The 20,336-nt window shown below is 40.2% G+C and overlaps 1 protein-coding gene across 2 annotated transcripts in view; it reads right to left on the bottom strand.

Moving 5' to 3' along the window:
* Positions 1 to 18,537, bottom strand: part of LOC108900553 (ephrin type-A receptor 6) — a 188,157-nt gene extending 169,620 nt beyond the window's left edge. Inside the window, exons 1-2 of one of the 2 annotated variants that reach the window (XM_051070334.1) lie at positions 17,816 to 18,537; positions 9,239 to 9,303 (exon numbers count right to left, since the gene is read on the bottom strand). In XM_051070334.1, coding sequence (XP_050926291.1) covers positions 9,239 to 9,303; positions 17,816 to 17,894 — 144 coding nt within the window. In that variant the 5' untranslated portion in view covers positions 17,895 to 18,537. Of the gene's footprint in view, positions 1 to 9,238; positions 9,304 to 17,815 lie in introns of those variants that run through there. The other variant, XM_051070323.1, reaches the window with a different exon arrangement.
* Between the last annotated feature and the right edge of the window lie 1,799 nt (positions 18,538 to 20,336).

Consider the following 20,336-nt stretch of genomic DNA (forward strand, 5'->3'; position numbering starts at 1 on the left):
TCTTTCAACAGTTCACTGGCATGTCCATGTCCAAACAATACAGGTGAAGATGCATTTTGTTCTGTTTTGACATCAAAATGCGATAACAACATATGCTGGTACACATTTCCTGAAGTCACATCTCAGTGTGTGTGCATGTGTGTGTGTGTGTGTATCTTCCTTTGGTTTTCTATCTGACCACAGAGAGTGTGACAAATGGATGTGTCAGTGCTTGATGGAGCACTGCGATTGCTCTGCTAGGCATAAAGCTATTACAAAACTATATAGACAGCTCCAAAGAAAAATCCTGTTTCAATCAACCACACATAATCTGGGAGACAAAGAAAGATGTTCAGCTGCTGATAGAAAGAGCCGGGCTTCCCTCCTTGAGAAAGATCACTTTCTAATATAGAATTTAAATCTGTTTGTATCATAGAAAGTTGAAGTCAGATTTTTTTTGTAAGTCATGGAAAGACATCTGAAAATGCTATCTGGGGCATGGACAACTGATTCTTCTTAGAGGTGCTCAAGTGACAATGAATAGGATTTCACTGAGCCTTTTGTGGTTCACAACTAAAAAGCACATTTTTTTTGCAGATCACAATTTAACAACCAGATTTTAAAGATTTTAAAACAAAGCTGGCAATACACTTTCCATCTAGTATCTTTAAAATTACCACACTGAAATGATTTCTCCACTCAGACATCTCAAATGTCAGCAATATTGTAAAGGCTGCATGTCATTTTTCAGGATTATGCTAGGGCTTAAAGGCATTAAAATATTTTGACACAAAAGACTGGTTTTAAATAGCTTTAATGCTGGGTAAAAATAACAGGATAGAATAGAACTGTGACTAGCATCATGGCCACAACTGAGCACCAACAAATCTAAGTCTCTGAAAACATTTATAACCAATGCAATAAATACATCTACCTTCCATCTTCCATGTTTCCTGCCAAGGTTAGCCAAGCGATTTTTTGCATGGTGCTATCAACTTGTAATTTCCTTTTTGTGCCTACGATCAGTTTGCTGGCAGTGCAATAAATTCATTGCTTGAAAAGTGCAGAGTAGAGGTTCAGGTTTGGAATATAGCAGACATGCGTCAGTGTCACTGTAATATATTTTTCTGATGCAAGTCAAGTGAAACAGACAGGAGTAAACAGTCTACTAGAGATAAAGCACTATGACCTTGGGCAGGTTTTCCTCTAACTGGGCCACCTCAATGTTCCTCTGGTGTGCGCATGAGAATGTGTGCAATAGTGTGTGTCTGTGCATTTCTGCCCGTGTGTGTACTGTGTGTTCATGTACAGACAGACAGAAAGGAACTGGTGATGAGTGAGAAAAATTCTACACTTCTTTGCTAGGATACAAAGGTATAATCCTGATACTCTCTGACTATGATTTTCTGTCTTAACTACTGCCCTACTGTCTGGACATATAACTTCTGATTATCTACCTGTCTGTCCATGCATGATTTACTGCTTGAATAACAGTAAAACTGCATGTCTAACTGTGTAACTGCTGGTCTAAAAACCTATAAAAAATGAATGGTTTCCCGGCTTTAACCTCTTGCTGTCAGGCTTTCTATCCTTTATTTGTCTATCTCCTTATGGCTATGCATTTGGAGTTAGAATTTTTTATGCCAGCATTTGTTGGCTCATTTTAAACCACACACACACACACGCACGCACACACACACGCACACACACACACACACACACACAGTTCTTCCTTTCCAGCGCATTGACGTCAATATGCAGGAAAAGCAAGATGGAGTGGAGGGGGGGAGGAGAGAGGGAGTTGAGACAGGTTGATGAAGAAAGGGAGGGAGAAGACAGATATGGAGACAGAGGAAAGAGAGAAGAGGAAAGGAGGAGAAACACAATGAGAGGAAAGGCCAGAGAGACAAGGACGATAGGAGGGAGGGAGACGGCGGGTTTTCTATCACTTCTTGATCAGTAAAATTACACTTGAGGAATGGTTGATTTATCCTTTCTGCAGGGCTCAAAAGCTGCAACACCAAACTCATAATTCATAGTAAGAAATACCTAAGTCTTCTTCTGATCATCCACCACTGAAATCAGTGCTGGTACAGTCATAAAGTGCAATAAAGCTGTTATTAAATAACAATTTTCCAAATCAACACTGGTTTATGCATTTGATTAAAGAAACATCTGCAGTATAATGGAGATTAGATTATTTCATTTGCCAACTATAACATTCTACCTGAAAATGAGATAAGCAGCATCAGATATGAAATGTTGGTTAAATGTGTATCTGACACCTTGGAACAAGTGTAACCCATTTACTTTGCACATCTCATATTCATGAGCTACTTGCTCCAAAAACTGGAGGTTTTGATTTAGATACATTAGGCAAATAATCTTAAAATACTGATATAGTGTGAAAGTTTAACAAGGAAATTGCAAATGTGTGATATGTGCGTGATGTGTGAAAATTTCCAAGGTGTGAAAATTTCCTAGATTGGATCATGGACTGATGAATGTAAGTACACAATTTAACTGTCGACTGTGGTGAGCTTGAGTTTTTTGTTTGTTTGTTTTCTTGAAATATATAATTGCAGTACAGTGATCAGCTGATAATTTCAACAGAGAAGTCCACAACTTTTGGTCTTGCTAAAATGCAAGAACACAATTAGAGAAGGATTCTACAGAGTGACGCTTCTCTCGCAGCAAATAATCTTTGGCTGATACTAACTAAAGAAAGCATACTAACTACATTAGTCAAGTTTCCCTTTGGCCTCTGGGTTACTCAGGTCCAGCTGATATAATCTGCCACCCACTCCATTCATCCCTCCGGTTGGCAAAAGTGACATTCAGTGCTGGCAAAAATGAGAAATGTGCTGCTTCTTTTTTGAACATTGCATGATTATGACATTTTATCAGTCGTAAACCGAAAATGAAAACGGAACCACCCATCAGAACCCAGAACACAGCACTGACAATGAACCTACACATAACTACTGGGGTGAGGATTTCCACTTGACTTGGCAGACTCTAACTGCAGATGCTTGTATGGGATTAGGACTGTACATTTTGTCCCCATTCCTTCGGTGTACAGTCAGATTAGAATTGCACTGTTGCAGTCATTATGGACTTAACAAATTATTATGGTGATCAATAACTCTCAATGAATAAGCTGCATGTGAGTGTTGTATTAAATCAATAAATTCTTTGTCTGGAAACCTTATCTTGAAGAATTCTTCATTTTGACTGAACTATTGACCTGTTTGCATTTGAAGAGTCACTCATGAAAAAACCATAAATCTGACCAAATTCTGTCTAAACTCTGCCTGTCTTACAGCAACCACACATTCTGTTTTCTCTCCTTGGCTGCCAGTACTTCCCATATTTATGTATTCAGCTCCTGTGTTCAGCTAGGCGCTAATAACCTCCTCACTCTTCCCTCCCTCTATTTTCTCCTCTTTTTTTTACATTTGCATCTATCTGGTACTTCCCTCCTGCTCTCTTTCTCTTCCTCTAACTCAGCTTCACTGCATTCCTCACATGGTGAGGGTTAGCCCAGAAAAGCTGTCAGGATATGTTCTGCTGTCAGCGAGATGCTGGGTGGGAGCGCATTAGATATCGGCCTCGGTGTGTCCCTGACAAGAAACAAGCCAATTAAGGAATCCCCCGGCACTGCTTAAGCCCGGTTATGGCAGAGGTCCCCGAGACGAACACCGGTGTGCTAAATCATCATACCTTTTTTATATTAGAGCCTCCATAGGGAGAAGTTGAGTGATTCTGGATTATTCCCCTTTTTTTCTCTCTTTCTCGCAGTGCTGCCGGCCATCACTCAGCAGCACGCCTTAGAGAAGTTTATCTGAGCTATGAAGGACACTGACATACAGATTTTCCCCTCTCTCCTCCTCTCTGTTGTTCAGTCTCACTGTCAAGGCTAACAGTATTAGGGGTGGAGGAAGTGCTTTGAGATAAGCCTTAGGTCGTGTAGTTGCAATCAATTACTGTGGTTAAATATTACAATAAAAAGATTAAGGATTAGTATTGGGGGAAAGTAAAGAGGCTTGAGAGGGTGTGCAAATGCCTTCCTGAGGCTGTAAGCACTTCAGTGTGTGTTTGGTGTATTAGTCATCTTCTTCATTTTCACTCTCACATATTATATCCAATCACTCCCGGACATGGCCTCCTATCTCTCTTAATGTCTTCCTCAGTTTTTGTATTTTTCTCGCTCATTTCAAATCATTCCCACATCCTAAAAACTCAAAGGCTAAATCTGACAGCAATCCCCTGAAAAGTTTTCCCAAATCTGACAGACAGATTTGTTCTGAGGACTTTATGTTGATTAGCGGACTGCCGGAGCTTATTCTCGTTGTATTGGGGGAATGATAAAGAAAGCTGGGCATTATCATGGTGCAATATCATACAATAACAGAGTGGAAAGCTGCATGATGGAACACAAAGCTACACAAACAATTTGGCACCCAAAGCTGAATGGGTAAAAACGGGGTCTTTTAAGGCCGATGCTGGCACTTTTGTATTAAAGCTAACTGAAGAAAACAAAAAGGATCTTTCAATGTGAACCTTAATGGATAAATCGGGGGTTATTCTTTAACAATATTCTTGTCTGTTTTTGAATACTTAAATAGTTAAGAGTGAATTCACAGAGACTATTTGCAGCAGTGGATTAATACACATTTAATGCACTAGTGAGTATTTGCTGTTGATGCTGTTACACTCAATGCTGCAATAGACTTTTCGATTATCATATTGACTCTCAATTTCATTCTAAATACTACAACAACCTGCATCATTTCCACATCACAAGTGACACTGATGATACAGTGGCTGACTGTTATTAAATCCCACCCTCCCTCCAACTCTTGGCAAACACACCTGCACAGACACACTCCAAGACAAATGTCTTCCTCTGAGCTGAACACTTGTGGGGTATCGAGGCTGCACAGCCTAATATTTGACTGAGCAGTGTTCCAGGCAGCAGTAAACCAATGTGCCGGTGTTGCGCTTACATAACGCTGTGCTTATACGCCCCCGGTAGATGTGACTTATTGGTTGCTTGGGATCTCTGACAATAGATAAAAATAGGACTATTCCCCCCTTTAATGATGGACAACTATCAGCCTTTGTTGTCAGACCTACCTATGCTCAGTTGCCATTATAATGTCAATGAGTGAAAGCGAAGAGAAATATTAGACATTCTTAATCCCTTAAAGCTGTTTCATGTAATTTAATAAATAAGCGCTCCTCACTTTGCTCCACTCTCACCCTCCCTACCCACCACTGGGAAATGACTCATGCATATTTCAGCAGTGTGTCTGCCCATTCTGAGTGGAGCTTATTGTGGCTGCATGCAGAAGCCAAATCAACCCTCTTTGCCTTCTCCTCTCTTCGTCTCTCTCTCTTTCTCTCTCTCTCTCTCATTCACCCCTCTGACGCCCTGTTCTCCATCACTATTCAACATTTCAGAACATGGAGGGAAAGAGTGAGAATAGAGACACACATCTTTCCCTCACAAAAAAAAACAACCCCTCAACATCTTTTCCTCTAAAGTATCAGCTTGCCTTTGGCATTCTCAAACATGCACAATTATGAATGTCTACTAGAAGAGAGAAGTTTGCAGAGTCAAAGTCCTTGAAGACATGGCAAAGATCAATTCCTGTTCAATATGGAAAAATCTAATGAGTGAAACCTTTGAGGGTAAATGTGTTTTCTAACTCTGAGGATATTCCCACATTCAGTGAAGTCATTAACAAACATAACAACAGTTCTTCTTGCATGGTTTCCCCTTGCGGGCCAATTGAAACAGGTCTATTTACTTTCCAAGCAGAGCAGGTATAAAATAATCAAAGGGCACCTTGCACTGGTGGCTGGGCATGACCAAGACATATAATCGTGTTTACAGTGTGTAAACATCTGTTTACAGTTTTCCATCGTGTTGGAGTTGCCTTGGATGTGGACCTACAGGGACATGCATTCTAGGTATGGGAAGACCAAGCACAATTAATTAATTGATTGTCTGTAATTTTCACTTTAATTAAAAGTATTCCCAGGTAACTGTGATAATCACACATAAGTGTGTGCCCATTGGGGGAAATTTACAGCCCAGCATTGCTAATGAACTATAATACCACCCAGATTGACAGCATTATACAGAGTGTCTCTCAAATGCAAATGCACAAGAAGGCAAGGAGGAGCCAAGATGTGACATGAGTCAGTATGTGTTGATAAAAAGGACAAATTTGCTTGGTGAGGAAGAAAGAGGAGGACTGCTGTAAACTTTATGTTTTAACCTGCTCTCAAGAAATATTATATTGTGCTTCAAACTTGGTTGTTCTAGGAAAACAACTATATGTCAAGAGTTTGAGTTACTGCCGCAGAATATAATACCAGGTTTTATGTGTGTGTGTGTGTGCGTAGAACAAAGGAGCCTCCCGAGGGGGAAATAGGAGAGTTGAATTGGGGGGAACAGAGTGAGAGACCTGAGGCAAAGATACTGAGAGGTGAAAGGGATAGGCACATGCTGATGTTCTAAAAATATTGGGAGGCTAGTTATTGTAATCTTACTTCTTCTCTGAGTCATAACTCAGCCAAATCTGCATATAAAGACATGATGTACATATGTTTAGATTCAGTGTGACTTATACCTCTTATGGATATCATGTGTCCTGCCACAGTGTTGTAATGCTGGCAGACCACAAGAGTGTACTTGTGGTTAACCTTCCTATTCTACAAAACACTCACCTTCCTCTTGTTTCAAGAGCTGTTTACTGGTTTTTGGAAGGAAAAAAAAACCTCATCCATAAGTATACACCTCAAATTTCACTTCACCTTCAACTTTATATCATATGACCAGCTATATTCCTGTCAAACTCATCATTAGGTAATCATGTTGGAGAAGTTATTGCATATGGAATTATTTTAAGATGTGTGTTACGCATTGAGCAGGGCTGACAGACAGCATTTTATATCCGGAACTAGAACCAGTGTGCAACTCTGATAGGCAGCTACATGGTGTGCTGCTGTATCGGCCTGATACCAGGCTGTGTCTAATATGGTGGGGATTGACTTCCTCTTGCAGGCTCCCAGGTAGTGAGGGGGGATTTAAACTATTTTACCTCCCCAGATCTTCACACCTTCCCTCAGGCCCTCTCACCTCGATGCCTTAAATATTAATGGTAAATCGGAGGATAGGGGATGAGTGAGGAGGGGAGAGGGCTGACAGCTTAATCATAGAGGCAGCAGCCTCCGTCTCTCCTCTTCCTCAACGCTGTGGGCGGCTGTCACTGCGACCTACATGATGTAATCACCTCCATAACCCTGATATGGGCCACAGAGGGCCTTGCAGAGAGAGACAGACAGACAGAGAGAAAGGGGGCAGAACCTAAGGGATCCTCCAGCAGATCATTTAAAGTCAAAACCCACAGAGTATGGGATGGTGGAGGATGCAGAAACACAGCCGATATCAAGTTTATTGGCTAGCTAATATGCTATATGTATCCTAGCTCTGTGTTGTTGGCAACTGCTAGTATAAGTATTACTGCTTTGAGACATCAACTTCATATTGCTTGGTTGTGTAAGAACAGCAGATTTTCATTTTTCTACTTTTTACATATATGTTCGGAGTTTTGGCGCCACAGATGACATTATCATCAGAGTCAGTGATTATGAGCTATTTCTCAACGCTGTTTCATTACTGAAGTTGGACGGCATTATATTATACCTATATTACACGTGGGAGAATCTGCACCATAGAACATCATGTTGCATTGGCTTCTAGCAATTCCTGTTCTTAATGTAACCATGGATATACAGAAGGTAATTGACTAGATCACTGTAAATTAAATGTCCATCCCGCTGAGAACACAGAAAAGCCCTGGGCAGAACCTTCCTGCTGTGAGGCGACACTGCTAACCACTGCACCCACTTTGAATTAAATATTGGAAAAAAAAAATCCAAGCAAGATTTTTCTGCTCAACAGATATCAGAGACTTCTGACACAAAATATCTCAGTCGAGTGCCATGGGTTATCAACTTACTTATAAATCTCTTATATCAAGGAAAAAACTGTCCTAAGAGATCACAACTGATGAGGTATGACATAGATCGAAACTGCAAATACAAGCAGTTACCTCGTTAAGTAAAGCACTTTATACTTGACAAGGTGCTACATAGAAGAAGATTAAATGCCCCAGGCATTTACTGACAAGAAACCACTGAATGGCAACCCTTATATCCTAACAATATGGGGATTAAACGTGGCTAAACATGGACCGAACCCAGAGTGGCATGGACACAGTAGGAGAGCCTTTTTCCTGTAATAATTCTCCATTTTGAATTGCGTTGTGCTGTAGTTAATGGGTATAGAGACAGCAACAAGATGACATTTTCAATCTTCCAGGTCTTCTGACAGCACAGAGATCAAAACATGAAGGTTTTGATCTGAGGACATTATAGTTTGTTGTCAGCACATCTATATTTTATGATGCCAGTATACCCTCAGCTTGGCACTCACTGCTGTTTCTCAGATTTTCAGATGGGCAGATTACTGCTGTGGAGCTGGAGGCACTTACTGCCAGAACAACATGAAAATATCCCTTTGGGTAGCTAACTGACAAAATTACAGAATAAGGCAAAGTTAATGCAGTCATTGTTTCTCTAGTAAGCAAGAGGCAACTGGAGATTAAATCAAGGCTTGAACATGTTGAAGTTTTTACACCACTGATGTTTTTTTTTAACCCTGCTTTTCTGTGCCCTCCTGAAGATGAAGAACTGGAGGGATGGCAGATAGAAAGGTGTTTTGGAATTGGTGTTGGTGGTCTTGCCATCGTAACAATGTATAATTAATACAGTCAAAATATTGATACAACATTTTTCAATTAGTTTTCTAAGTACAGCCTTAAGTGACTGCCAATCTATATACTTCCCTTTGGCTAACATTTAAAAAGCAAGTGAAATATTTCTGTAACCCTAAAGGGACACAAAACAGGACAGAAACTGATAGGTGAAGATTGAACAGCGCACGGGGGGGCTTCCCTAGAGACCATGGCTCATTATCTGTTTCCAAGTTACTGTATTTCCCATGTGGACAGAGAGGTCTGAACAAAAACAAGGATGTGAATATGAAATAGATCACTGCCACCCATTCTGTCCTGTTAACATCAATATAATTGATCTTATTGAGCAGCAATTACCATGCATTTTGAACAGTGGACAGTAACACCAAATGAAATACAATCTGGAGAAGAGTTACCCTTCTTACCCCATTTATAGGATATGTCTTCCATCCAAGCTCTCCAAGCACAGATGTCGTATCCAGCAGCACAACTGAAATGGGAAAAAGAGGAGAGGGGGAAATACGACCATTAGCAATCTGTCAACACACAAAAAGTCCTATTTTCACACTGGAAATTGAAATATCAGTCATAAACGTGTTCATTTAGACATTTTTTATATTAACAGAAATGAGTTTCTCGGATGAATATTTATCAGCGTGGTGGGGTACACAGTGAGAGCAACATTTTTGCTACTTGCGACACAATTTGGGGACTGATGGATTGCAGTCAGATTGCTGTCAACAGCCCATTCCCTTACCTGCCATCCTTCGCTCCCACCCACAGATTTACTTCAGTCACACTCACAACAATATGCTCTTCTTCTGCCTATGACTGAGACTGTTCATGAGATATAATCAGGGATAATTCCATCTTTAACCATTTCTATGCCATGTAAATATGCATTTCATTGTGGGGAATATTAATCAAGACTGTTTTATGTAAATTAGAGCTCTATGTATGTAAATTTTTCCCAGGGTTTAATATACAGAGATATTAATCTTGGTATAACATGATAGCATAGTTGTCAGTTGATTCTAACCTTCGAGGTGGTGTTAAAAAACAATGCAGTTTTACCCTGGAAAATATTGCCATCCTTGACAATATTTTGTCTTTATCTCAAGGACAGTAGATTTAATTATTCAGGAGTGAAATGTCTCTCCCAGTGACAAGTGATTTACAGTGAAAAGGAGCAGATATGGCTCCCTAAATTTACAGTATGATGCTAGAATAATACCACTAAATTAAAAAAAAGTTTTTACCTACACTTGTGACAACAATAGTCAATAGACTTTGTTACATTTTTAAAATCCAATCTGTGCCAAATGCACAGTATGTGCTGTAATAACAATACAGTTAGGTCTTTTTTACATGTAGATGCACTGCCTCATGAAGTAGGTGTAAGAAAACAGTTGGTATTCAGGGAGAGAGTGATAGCTGGCAGAAAAACAACACTACACTCAAGAGACTTGTTTAAAGCCAATCATTTCTTTCTCATGCTATGAGTCATCATTATAGAATCTACTCATCAGTAGCCAAAATTTTCATCTTTAAACTTGCCCTTGACCAGCCGTTGAGTTAGATCTTATATATTATGCTGACAATCACACGTTTAATACCAACTCTGATTTCTGACAAATCATAGTGTATTTTCTACTTGCATAATGACTGAGTGTTAAGTGCCAGTCAGTCATGAATGTCCACTTAGAGCTGTGTAAGTGGTCCTTAGGGGGCTCATTATACCAACACAAATCTCTATCAGTGACAATCTTTCCTGAGTAAATCTCCATTAACATGATTGCTCTGGGATAGCTAGTTAATACAACCAAATGTACATCAAAGGAAGAAGTTTCAATGCTGTGATATTATCATTTGCAATTATCATTACAATGTCAAAGCAAAAGAAAAGTGATATTTATATCTCTATGTATGAGCTCTGACAAGATCAAGGCAAGCGGAAAGGAAGAAGGGAGATTTTCAAATCTCTCTGTCTCCCAGTTATGAGCCAGTACACCCCTGGTGGAGCTTTGCTGACAGTGATTGTCTGTATCTGCTCAGTAAGGTTTTCATTGTGTTTGTGTGTATGCGTCTGTCATACACAACTAAATACTCCCCAACTTCCACTCATCTCCCAGAGAACTGCTATAAGACACACTACAGACACAATGTAACACCTGTTTAGGTTCAAATCAAACGGGTGTAACACAACATCCAAGAATTAAGAAAAACCATCCAAAATATGGGACCCCAGAATTACAACACAGGCAAAAAAGGGTGAGGTGCTCAGTAACAGATACAGTATTCTCTAACATAATAGTTGCCAGATGATTCACAAAATACCCTTTAAAACCAAAGATCAAAGTTATATAGCCTATATATGTATGGAAAAACATCTTTAGACTTCACTGCAACTGCCATATGTCTAATGCACCGGGGAAACATCAAGAGTTACAAGGCACTGATGATTTATTATTCTCATAAGAACATGCTTTTTCATCATAATAAACACTCACAACACTCATGGGTGATGATTCTCTATGAGTTCATTTAGCTATTAAGGTCGCAGTATGAGGAATCTGGTGTGTCAGGAATGCATTGAAAACATAATGATCATGTGAACTTTCTGCAACCTTGATTATAAGTGAGCTATTAACGGGCAGATAAATATACTTTCCTAAGAATTCAAGATAACATATGCTGTGAGAGAAAAAGAGAAGCGAGTGTGACACAAGTTATAGTGTTTGACCTATGTACTATTTTTAACTATGGCTTGACCAATATGCATTATGATAATAATTTGGGAGACTCTAAATAATTACCTTCGCAACCCCTACATTGCTGTGGCCTTGTTTCAATTCAAACAAACACTGGGACCAGAACAAAACATTCTCCTCCGATTTTTTGTTGAGAAAGTTCGAGTAGGTGATGCTCTTCTCTTTGTCTTACCACAATGACCATCAGTGCTCACGCTACCTACATGTTTCTCCTGTTTAGTCCAGAAAAAAATGAAAACATTAAGCATATCTAATCATGAGCAACAGATGATATTTCATGGTAAAGACTAAAAAAACTCTGAGCTTTTTAGAACAGCCAATGTAAAGCACTTAATAACTCCTGTTGTGTAACATCAATCTGTGATAAAATGTGGAAAATGGACATTGATTGTAGTTGATTGATTGACTGTCATGTCCAACACAGCAAGGGAAGGATTCATGCTGATTCTTTCATCGTTCCATTCCATCCTCTGCGCTCAGCTAGCTTAGTTTAATATTTCCTCCATGATGACTGAATCTGGATCAGTTCCAGCGCTGTGTGTCTTCTTCTGCCCACCAGCGCCAGGTCTGTGCCATGTCAGTGCCAGTGCCAGGCTGGAAGACTAGCTGGCACTGCCAGTAGTGTTAATGGACACCATTAGGCTACGGTGGGCAGGTAGGCAGCACGGTCCCTGGAGAAAGGCCTAATTATTGAGAGTTGGCCATGTTGCTCACTGCAGTGAACAGTTCACACCTCACTTTGCCATAAATACAGAACAGTTGATGTACATTAATAGGCAAGGTTGGCATATCCAGCAGAGAACACTGCACTGTAGGGTGAAAACATTGTGTGTCCAACTTAATAAGAGCTAAGAAAAACAGATCTTGATAGAAGGGCTTTTTGAGGTGTTTGGATCAGTCTTTGCAAAACCGGCCAAAACGGGCCATATCGTAAAAAGTGTGACACCATGAAGGTTGTGCTTGAGTTCTGCAAAAAGTGAAAGATACTTTGAAATGAAACACTTCTAGTATGCTAACACTCTTTTGAACTGACATTACAGCAGTTACTAGTGTGAGCTGACACCAGCATCAGTGTACAGAAGGCCAATTCTCCACCAAGGTGCGTATGATTCTGTGTTTATAATATTTCACAGTTTTTTTTAAATAAAAAATGTAGTTACAAAGTTTTCGGATAACAAGTGTGGTGTGTATGTGTGTGCGCATGTAAGCACATATTTTCATGTTTGTGCATTTTCACTAGTCCGTATGTGTATTCCAGTTTAAGAGTACCTACCAGTGTCCCCTGAAACTGCCTGCATAGGATGCATATCCATCCATCCTCTTTCTCTGTTTCTCTCTCTCTATCCCTCCATAGAGTCATCTTTCAGCGAGGCACCCACAGACCCTGCCTGGAGCTCAGAGTCCTCCGGGACTTCCACTGGTTAGATATAAATAGAACATGAGCTGGCCAACTCATAAATATATGGAGCTCCAGTAGAACGATGACATCTCCTGTCTGGCCTACAGCCCTCGCAGGCCACACAAACACCCTAAAATAACTACAGCACTAACAACAGACCCAAAGGCAGTCTCATCCACTGTTACTTCATGTAAATTTCAATTTGGAGCAGTTTGAGTAGTCAGACAACAGTGGCACAGGTGTCATTACTTTGTTTAAGAATAGCATGTAAACCTACAAACGAATGCTTCTTTGAAGGTTTTTTTCTTAGAGGGGTAATGGGTCTACATAGGACTGTCCTGAATCAAAGAATCACTTGATTTGTTGCATTATAAAAAGTAGCATGAACTGAGAACACAGTATGGCTCTTTAAACATTAATCATTGTGACTGATTTGGTACATTATATGAATTCTGTTGTGGTGAAAGATAAATGAAATATGTTTATATGCAGCAGATTTCTTTTTTTCTTCTTTTTGGTAAGACTACTGTGGTTGAAAAGGCAAAGTCTCTCAAAACAAAATCATTATGTTTTAATTTGCAAGCTCTCTACTAGCCCATTCTGGTAAACAGCAAGCCTTGTTAAAAGACAAATAACAGCATTTGATGAATAGAGACTCGTGGAAATTGATTTTGGGGAGTATTTCAGTGACAACTGCACATTGTCATTTGGTGTAAACAAACAGCGGTGTAAACAAAGTGCTGGGCTCTCAGCAGATGAGGAGATGATATACTGTGAAATGGGAAACTATCCATAGCAGAGACAACCTGACAGGCATGACAGGATTTTCAAAATGTCTCCACACTCCACCAAGATCAAACATTGGGCAACATAATAAATGACAGCAAAGCAAATCTTTGAATGTGCTTGATTAGATGTGATGTAGGCTGTAAGTGTTTTTAAATGAGAGATTAGTGAAGGGAATTCATGCCAATAAAATGTAAATTAGCCATTCTGCACCGGCTCAAGTACTGCTGCTACAATGCTGAGTGATAACATGTTGTAGGTCTGACCACACCTCCATAAGTAATGTCACAAACTGCCTTTCAGTTTTGTTTCAAAGGCAAAACACCTGCAGAGACATCACTGATTAGGTTAAAGCTAGAAGTGGCCACAATGAAATAAGCTTTAAATGATCCTTTATGATATAATCATAAGATCCATACAGGGTGTACCCTGCCTCTCGCCCAATGATAGCTGGGATAGGCTCCAGCCCCCCCGCAACCCTTAACGGATAAGCGGTATAGATAATGGATGGATGATTGAATATAATTATAGAGAAAAGCACAGTTTGAGTATTTATGGCAACACTGCAGCTGACAAACAAATCATTTGGTAATTTTCCAAATTTTAAATTAGGCAAAACAAGTGACAACACGTGTGTGGGTGTACCAAGGCTGCGTAGTTACTTTAACCTTTTACTTTTACTTTTACCGTAACTCAAACAGTTGTGATGAACCTTAAGGTATGTTTTGCATGCAACACTACCAGTGTGCCCCTTTAAGCTAATTCATATAAACAACATTTCAAAATTAAACCGCATTCACTGAGGCATATTTGCCTGAGCATTCATGAGTTTGGAAGGAGTTATCTTCCTCAAGAGTAAAGTATGAAGTAGATCTTGTTCACCAGGTGGCCATAAAGCTCACATACAGTACAACAATCATTACCTTAATACTGGAATGACTTTGAGGAAGCCGAACCTTGACTAAGTTAACTGCCTGGAGTCACCTCTTTCTCTCTAGGCATGGGACCAACATGGGAAGACTTTTCATTACATGTAGCAGCATGTACTCCGCTTAACAATAATAAGGTTAAAACTGAGACCCATTAGACAGACATAAACAAAATTTTACAGACCTTACATCATTAACCGTATGTGTGCAGCTGTGGACATACATGGAGAAAAATCAGAAGAAAATGCATCTCCTGTGTTAAAGGTGAATTTGAATTTGAATGATAAAATACATTTGAAAAGTAGTACTTTCAAATAGAGCCTAAACGCATGCATACTGAAACTGACTGTGAATACACACTATGTTCTTGCTTCTGTGTAATGAGCATTCACACGTATGTGACACACAAATATACACAGTGGGCTGTGAGTCAGAGGTGCAGAGTAAACATTTTCGTGACTGCTCTGGATTGGCTGGTTGATTGATTTTCTTTGACAGCACACTGCTGTTGAAAATCTCCTTCCTCTACACCTAGTAGTGATGGTGATATCAGTACTCTGCGGGTGGCACCAGTGAGATTAGACGTTTTAATCAGTCCTCCACACAAATCAGTGTAAAGAGGAGAATTATTATTTCTCTGTTGATGTTATAGCTAGATCCATTCTAGTTGCGCAGAAAGCAACTGTAAGCAGCTCAACTTAATGGTTTTCTGCCATGTTTTGCTGACTGAAATCATATGTGGTGCTTTCCAAAAATGGATTGCTTTCTTGATTTTGCATGCAGGAAAAGTGAAAAACAATCTGAACAAACATCAGAAGTGTGGAACAAGGATACAATCTTGCAATTTACTGGGTCCAAGCAATCTTCTGTGCAGGAAAATTCAGCAAGGGCTCAAGATATCAGGTTAGTGAATGAGATTTGTAAACATTTACTATAATAAATATGGTTTCTTCAGAGGGAAGGAAAATGGGAGAAATGAACACAAGTAAAGATAATGGGAAGCGATTGACTGATTGTGGTGGTGGTGTTCAAACTTGGAAGTGAGTGAGTAGAGCCTTGTTAATAACTGTCTGCAATCCCAGCTGGGTTGATGTTGGGGATTGTCTGATATGTTGCTGTGAGGGGGGCACACAAGCGAGAAGCAAAAAGGAGATTGGTTTTTATTGTTCTCCTAACAGCTGACATCTTACCCAATTTTGTGAGCGAAATCCCTGATCTTTGGAGTTCTGTTTGTCTGTGTCCAGTAGCATCAAACTACATTAAGGCGCCCCCAAGTAACAGTGTTGAGTTTTGTCCCCTGCCTACACACAGTGTATACAGTAGCTGAGCAGGAAAAAACATATACATGTTTTCCTGTCTTCTCATGAGGTTGGATCTTAATGTAAACTGGGTGGAAAGGTTGAGACAGTCAATGGCATCCATGCCCTTGTGCAATGTACAGTCTCTTCAATGGCAATGCAAACCAAGCATCCAGTTGTCCCAAAATATCAAGTCTGTGCACAACTGAGCTGCAGTACACAGTCTGAATTTAAATCGACCAATATAAAAGCAAAACACTAAGAAACTGATGTGATGTGGCAAGGGCAGAAACATTAATACCTCACCACCTAATGAGACACTTTTCTTTGTCATCAGAGCTATTATCAGTTTTTCCATACTGAGCTACCACTTTGTGGTAAACAACGACTGCAATTGTGCTGCTGAGGTCCCAGACAAGTCAATATGAGAGACTAAAGTACAATAGAAAGCAGACATCAGTTCAATCATTCAATCTGTGGCAGAGAAAAACACAGAGTGAGGCTGTTATGTAGCAGCTGTCTCGGAGAACAGGGAGTAGCATCACTCTTATTGAACTCAGAGAACAATAAAATATAACCTGGGGGGGCAGATCCTGCTGTGTCCCCGCACAATCAATAAGACTATTTTAAACCTCATGCTGCAGCTGTGTGTGTGTGTGTGTGTGTGCACGTGGAGCCAAGAAGAAGCACACTCAAAGCACACTCACAGAAAAGCGCCTGACCATACCCACACACACTGACATAGACAGGTGGACTGAAAAGCTTATGCAAAAGAAGTTCATATACAGAAGTGTTGCCCTGTGTACACAATCACACACAGAGACACACAGTTGCACACTATACCCACACCACATGCCATCACAGGAATACACAGCACACCTATGTGTAATGTGCCTTAAAGCAGTGAATACAAGTACATACTCACTCCACATACACACACACTCTCACTGAATAAATGTATCCTCTGCAGCTCAGAACCATTTCATGCATGTCTGTACAAAATCTGCCGCAGCACTAAACAGACATGCCGGTCTGCTCTCACACATTCTCACACTGTCAGCCACTTAATGATTCTTTGGTTGCTCTACTGCCTGTGTATGTGTGTGTGTGTGTGAAAAATGTAGAATGAGTAATTAAAGAAGCCTCAGGGTTCTCACTTCAGCAGCTGATTTCCATACGAAGTGTCTTTTTTTGTTTTGTTTTATTATCTGATTCAGTGGTTAGATAAAAACTGAGCTGAACTGAGAGAATCATTCAACTCTACTGAGAAAATAATTCTTAAACTTCAAATCTTTGGATTGAGTCATGGTGCATTTCAGTGCAACCAGAATGCTTAATTTGAGATTATTAGAAGTAATAGAAGTAATTACACAAGATTACATTTTTTAAAAAGGAATATACAGCTGTTATATTTGATATCCGAGTAGGTTTTCTCCACCTTTTTATTTTCCATTTATAAAACAAAGACGGCAGCTATAGACAAAGGCAAAAAGTGTTGACTCCCGCATTTCACACTTCTCAGATAAAGCACACTATATGTATGAATGTCAGTAATGCCGGACCTTTTCTCGGTGGTGATTTGTTCTCATTGATATTAGTTGATTGGTTTAACTACTTACATCGCTGGGGTCGTGTTCTTTATTGATTGTTACAGTAAAAGCAGCGCAGTGTGGATCCCAAACAGTGTCCACACTGAACATGTTTAGAAGTATGAGGGAAGTGGAAAAACATTCTAAGAGTAAATAAATCGTCAGTATAGAGGCGAAACAAACTCGGGTATGCCATGAGTGGACCGTTAAACTCTGTGGGTTTGCCTCACCTTGGTTGCACTGGCTGAAGCGAGTGAGGACAATTCCAAGACACAGTGAAACGAGGAAAAATCTCTTCCCAAAACTCATGTCTGCTGCAACATCTATCACCGGCTTTATCTGAGGTACTTCTGGGCGAGAGGTAACGTGGTCAGAGAGTAACGCGGCTCGATCCTCCAAAAAAAGCACCGATCCACTGATCCTGGTCCTTACATTTGTTCCCGGTTGAAGAGAACTGCCGGGTGACGAAACAGGGGATCCATCCTTTACCTCGTGGCAGCGGCGGAGACGACGCTCAATTTGGATAAAAGTCGCGTAAATATCTAAAGTAATACCAAATGTGTATACAAGAGAAGGAACACTTGGCTCCTAACAACTTTGAAAATATCCCACGGACTTCAGTCACCGTTATTACATTGTTTCAAAGATACTCTAAAATACCCTTATCAGTCTAGTGCGTCTCCCTGGCGCACAGAGTCGTGACAGACTTCAGATATCCTGTTGTTAGCGCGGGAACGTGCCGCGGACTGCCCAGCTCCCTGCCTCCAGCCCCGGTCCGCTGCAGCGGCGAGATGCGGACGGTGAATGGAGGAATGACTGGGATGCAGCGGAGGAGCAGCTGAAGCGGCGGCTACAACGGGAGACTGTGCGCATCTGTGCAGGATGCTCGGCACTAGAGGGGGTTAGCTGACAAGGCAATGGCGTGTGTGTGTGTGTGTGTGTGTGTGTGTGTGTGTGTTTTCTACTGGTTCAGGTGCAGGGCTTCCGAAATTTTTCCACAAGGACCTAGAAATGCTAAAATATACTTGTGGCCCTGCGGGATATGATTTTGACCTAACGAACCTCATCTGAACAACGTTCTCTGTCTGTTTTTATGCCATGTAAAATGTGGGGTTGTAAAAGATGAAGAGTGTGACATGTTTCTCGCACAGGGTTTGGTAAATTAAATACTTTATTCTAAATACTAAATTCAGACCTTTCTTGTTGGAGATCCCTTTGAAATGAATGAACAATGAAACCTAAAAAAAAAAATAAAAAAAACAACAACAAAAAAACAAACAAACAATGTATTCACTTTTGTTTAAACACTGAATTTTGAGCCCTGTACATGAACATCAAGCTGCCCATTTAATTACAGTTTATACATTAAAAGACACCCAGTGCATTATGTGGACTTAATGTCATAGTATAGACCTATAGTCATTCATTCATTCATTCATTCCCTTTACCAGAAGTTAAAAGGAAAACTTGTAGTTTGAATCAATAAATCTGAACAAGTTTCCTCTTAAGTTGAACTGCAGACAGACTGTGGCGATGATGTAATCTGGAGACAAATCCTGAGGCTGCTCCGTGGAAAGTGAATAATAGTCTGTCTACTGTCGACGGACTAACTGTAAAAAGTGTCATCTAATAAATCCCTCCATTCAAGTTGTAATGCTCTGGTTTCCTCCTTGGGGAGACTGGTTTGATCACATTTACTGTGGACTGGAAGAACTGACTTTGAATTCTTTGGTGGATTTTCTGTTTGTATGATGTCATCAATTCACAACTTTCTGAGAAAAAATGAGATATTTAACAGGTAATAGGCATTACACCAGAGCTGATGTGGAATAGGCATTTCATGGTCAGTATGTTAGTATGGCAAACTTTATCTCAGAGAAAGTTTAGCTTAATTTCCATCCATTTGCAGTGCAACAGTGAGCTGCTCTGCTTGCCAAGCCACCAATGTCAGCCAAGATTAGGGAAGGTCTTCCTCTCATCTTCATGGACATCTCATCGAGTGAGTAAGCAAACCCTCCCCAACCTGACCAGGTTAAACAAAGCAATGCTGGCTGCTGTGATGAGACCCAGTCAATCAGAACATAGGAACAGCTTCCTGTCAGCACAGTGGAGGTAAATACATCAACATCACAATCCGTCACCATCACTTAGCTCCCAGCCAATCACCAGACAATGCAGAGAAGCTGCCAACCGACTACTGACTTTGTGCAGCACAACGTGCAAACATACTGGAGGACGGAGGGTTGTGGGGTAGAATATATTGACCGCAGTGGCCTGTTTGTGTCTACTGTAGCTTGAGGGAAGCCTTACATTCTACAGAAATGGATCAAGCTCTTAACATCACATTGCAGATGTATTGCAGCTATAAAAAGGGTTAGAGTGGATAAATATTGTGGTGCCTCTATACAAACTTTAGACAAGTGGTAACAGTGTGTGTAGATGTGTCATTGATGGAGACATAGAATTTAACTTTCTAATTGCTCTCACACTTGCCACTACTTTATGCCTTTATACCCCCAAACTATTTATAAAATGTCAGCAGATGTTTGGCTGGAATGTTTTACTTTCGCTGTATATTGTGTATGGTTACGAGATAGTGCTGCTCTAACAGCTGCTATCATTTACAATATGAATGCTTTAACTTAGTATGCTATTACTTCTGATACTACTAAATATGTAAAATAGGACATGTTGCAGATGACTTAAATCATCTCTCATCCCTGCAGAGAGCGAGACTAGTTATGACTTAGA

This window comes from Lates calcarifer, linkage group LG1, assembly GCF_001640805.2.
Source record: "Lates calcarifer isolate ASB-BC8 linkage group LG1, TLL_Latcal_v3, whole genome shotgun sequence".
Classification (NCBI taxonomy): domain Eukaryota; kingdom Metazoa; phylum Chordata; class Actinopteri; family Centropomidae; genus Lates; species Lates calcarifer.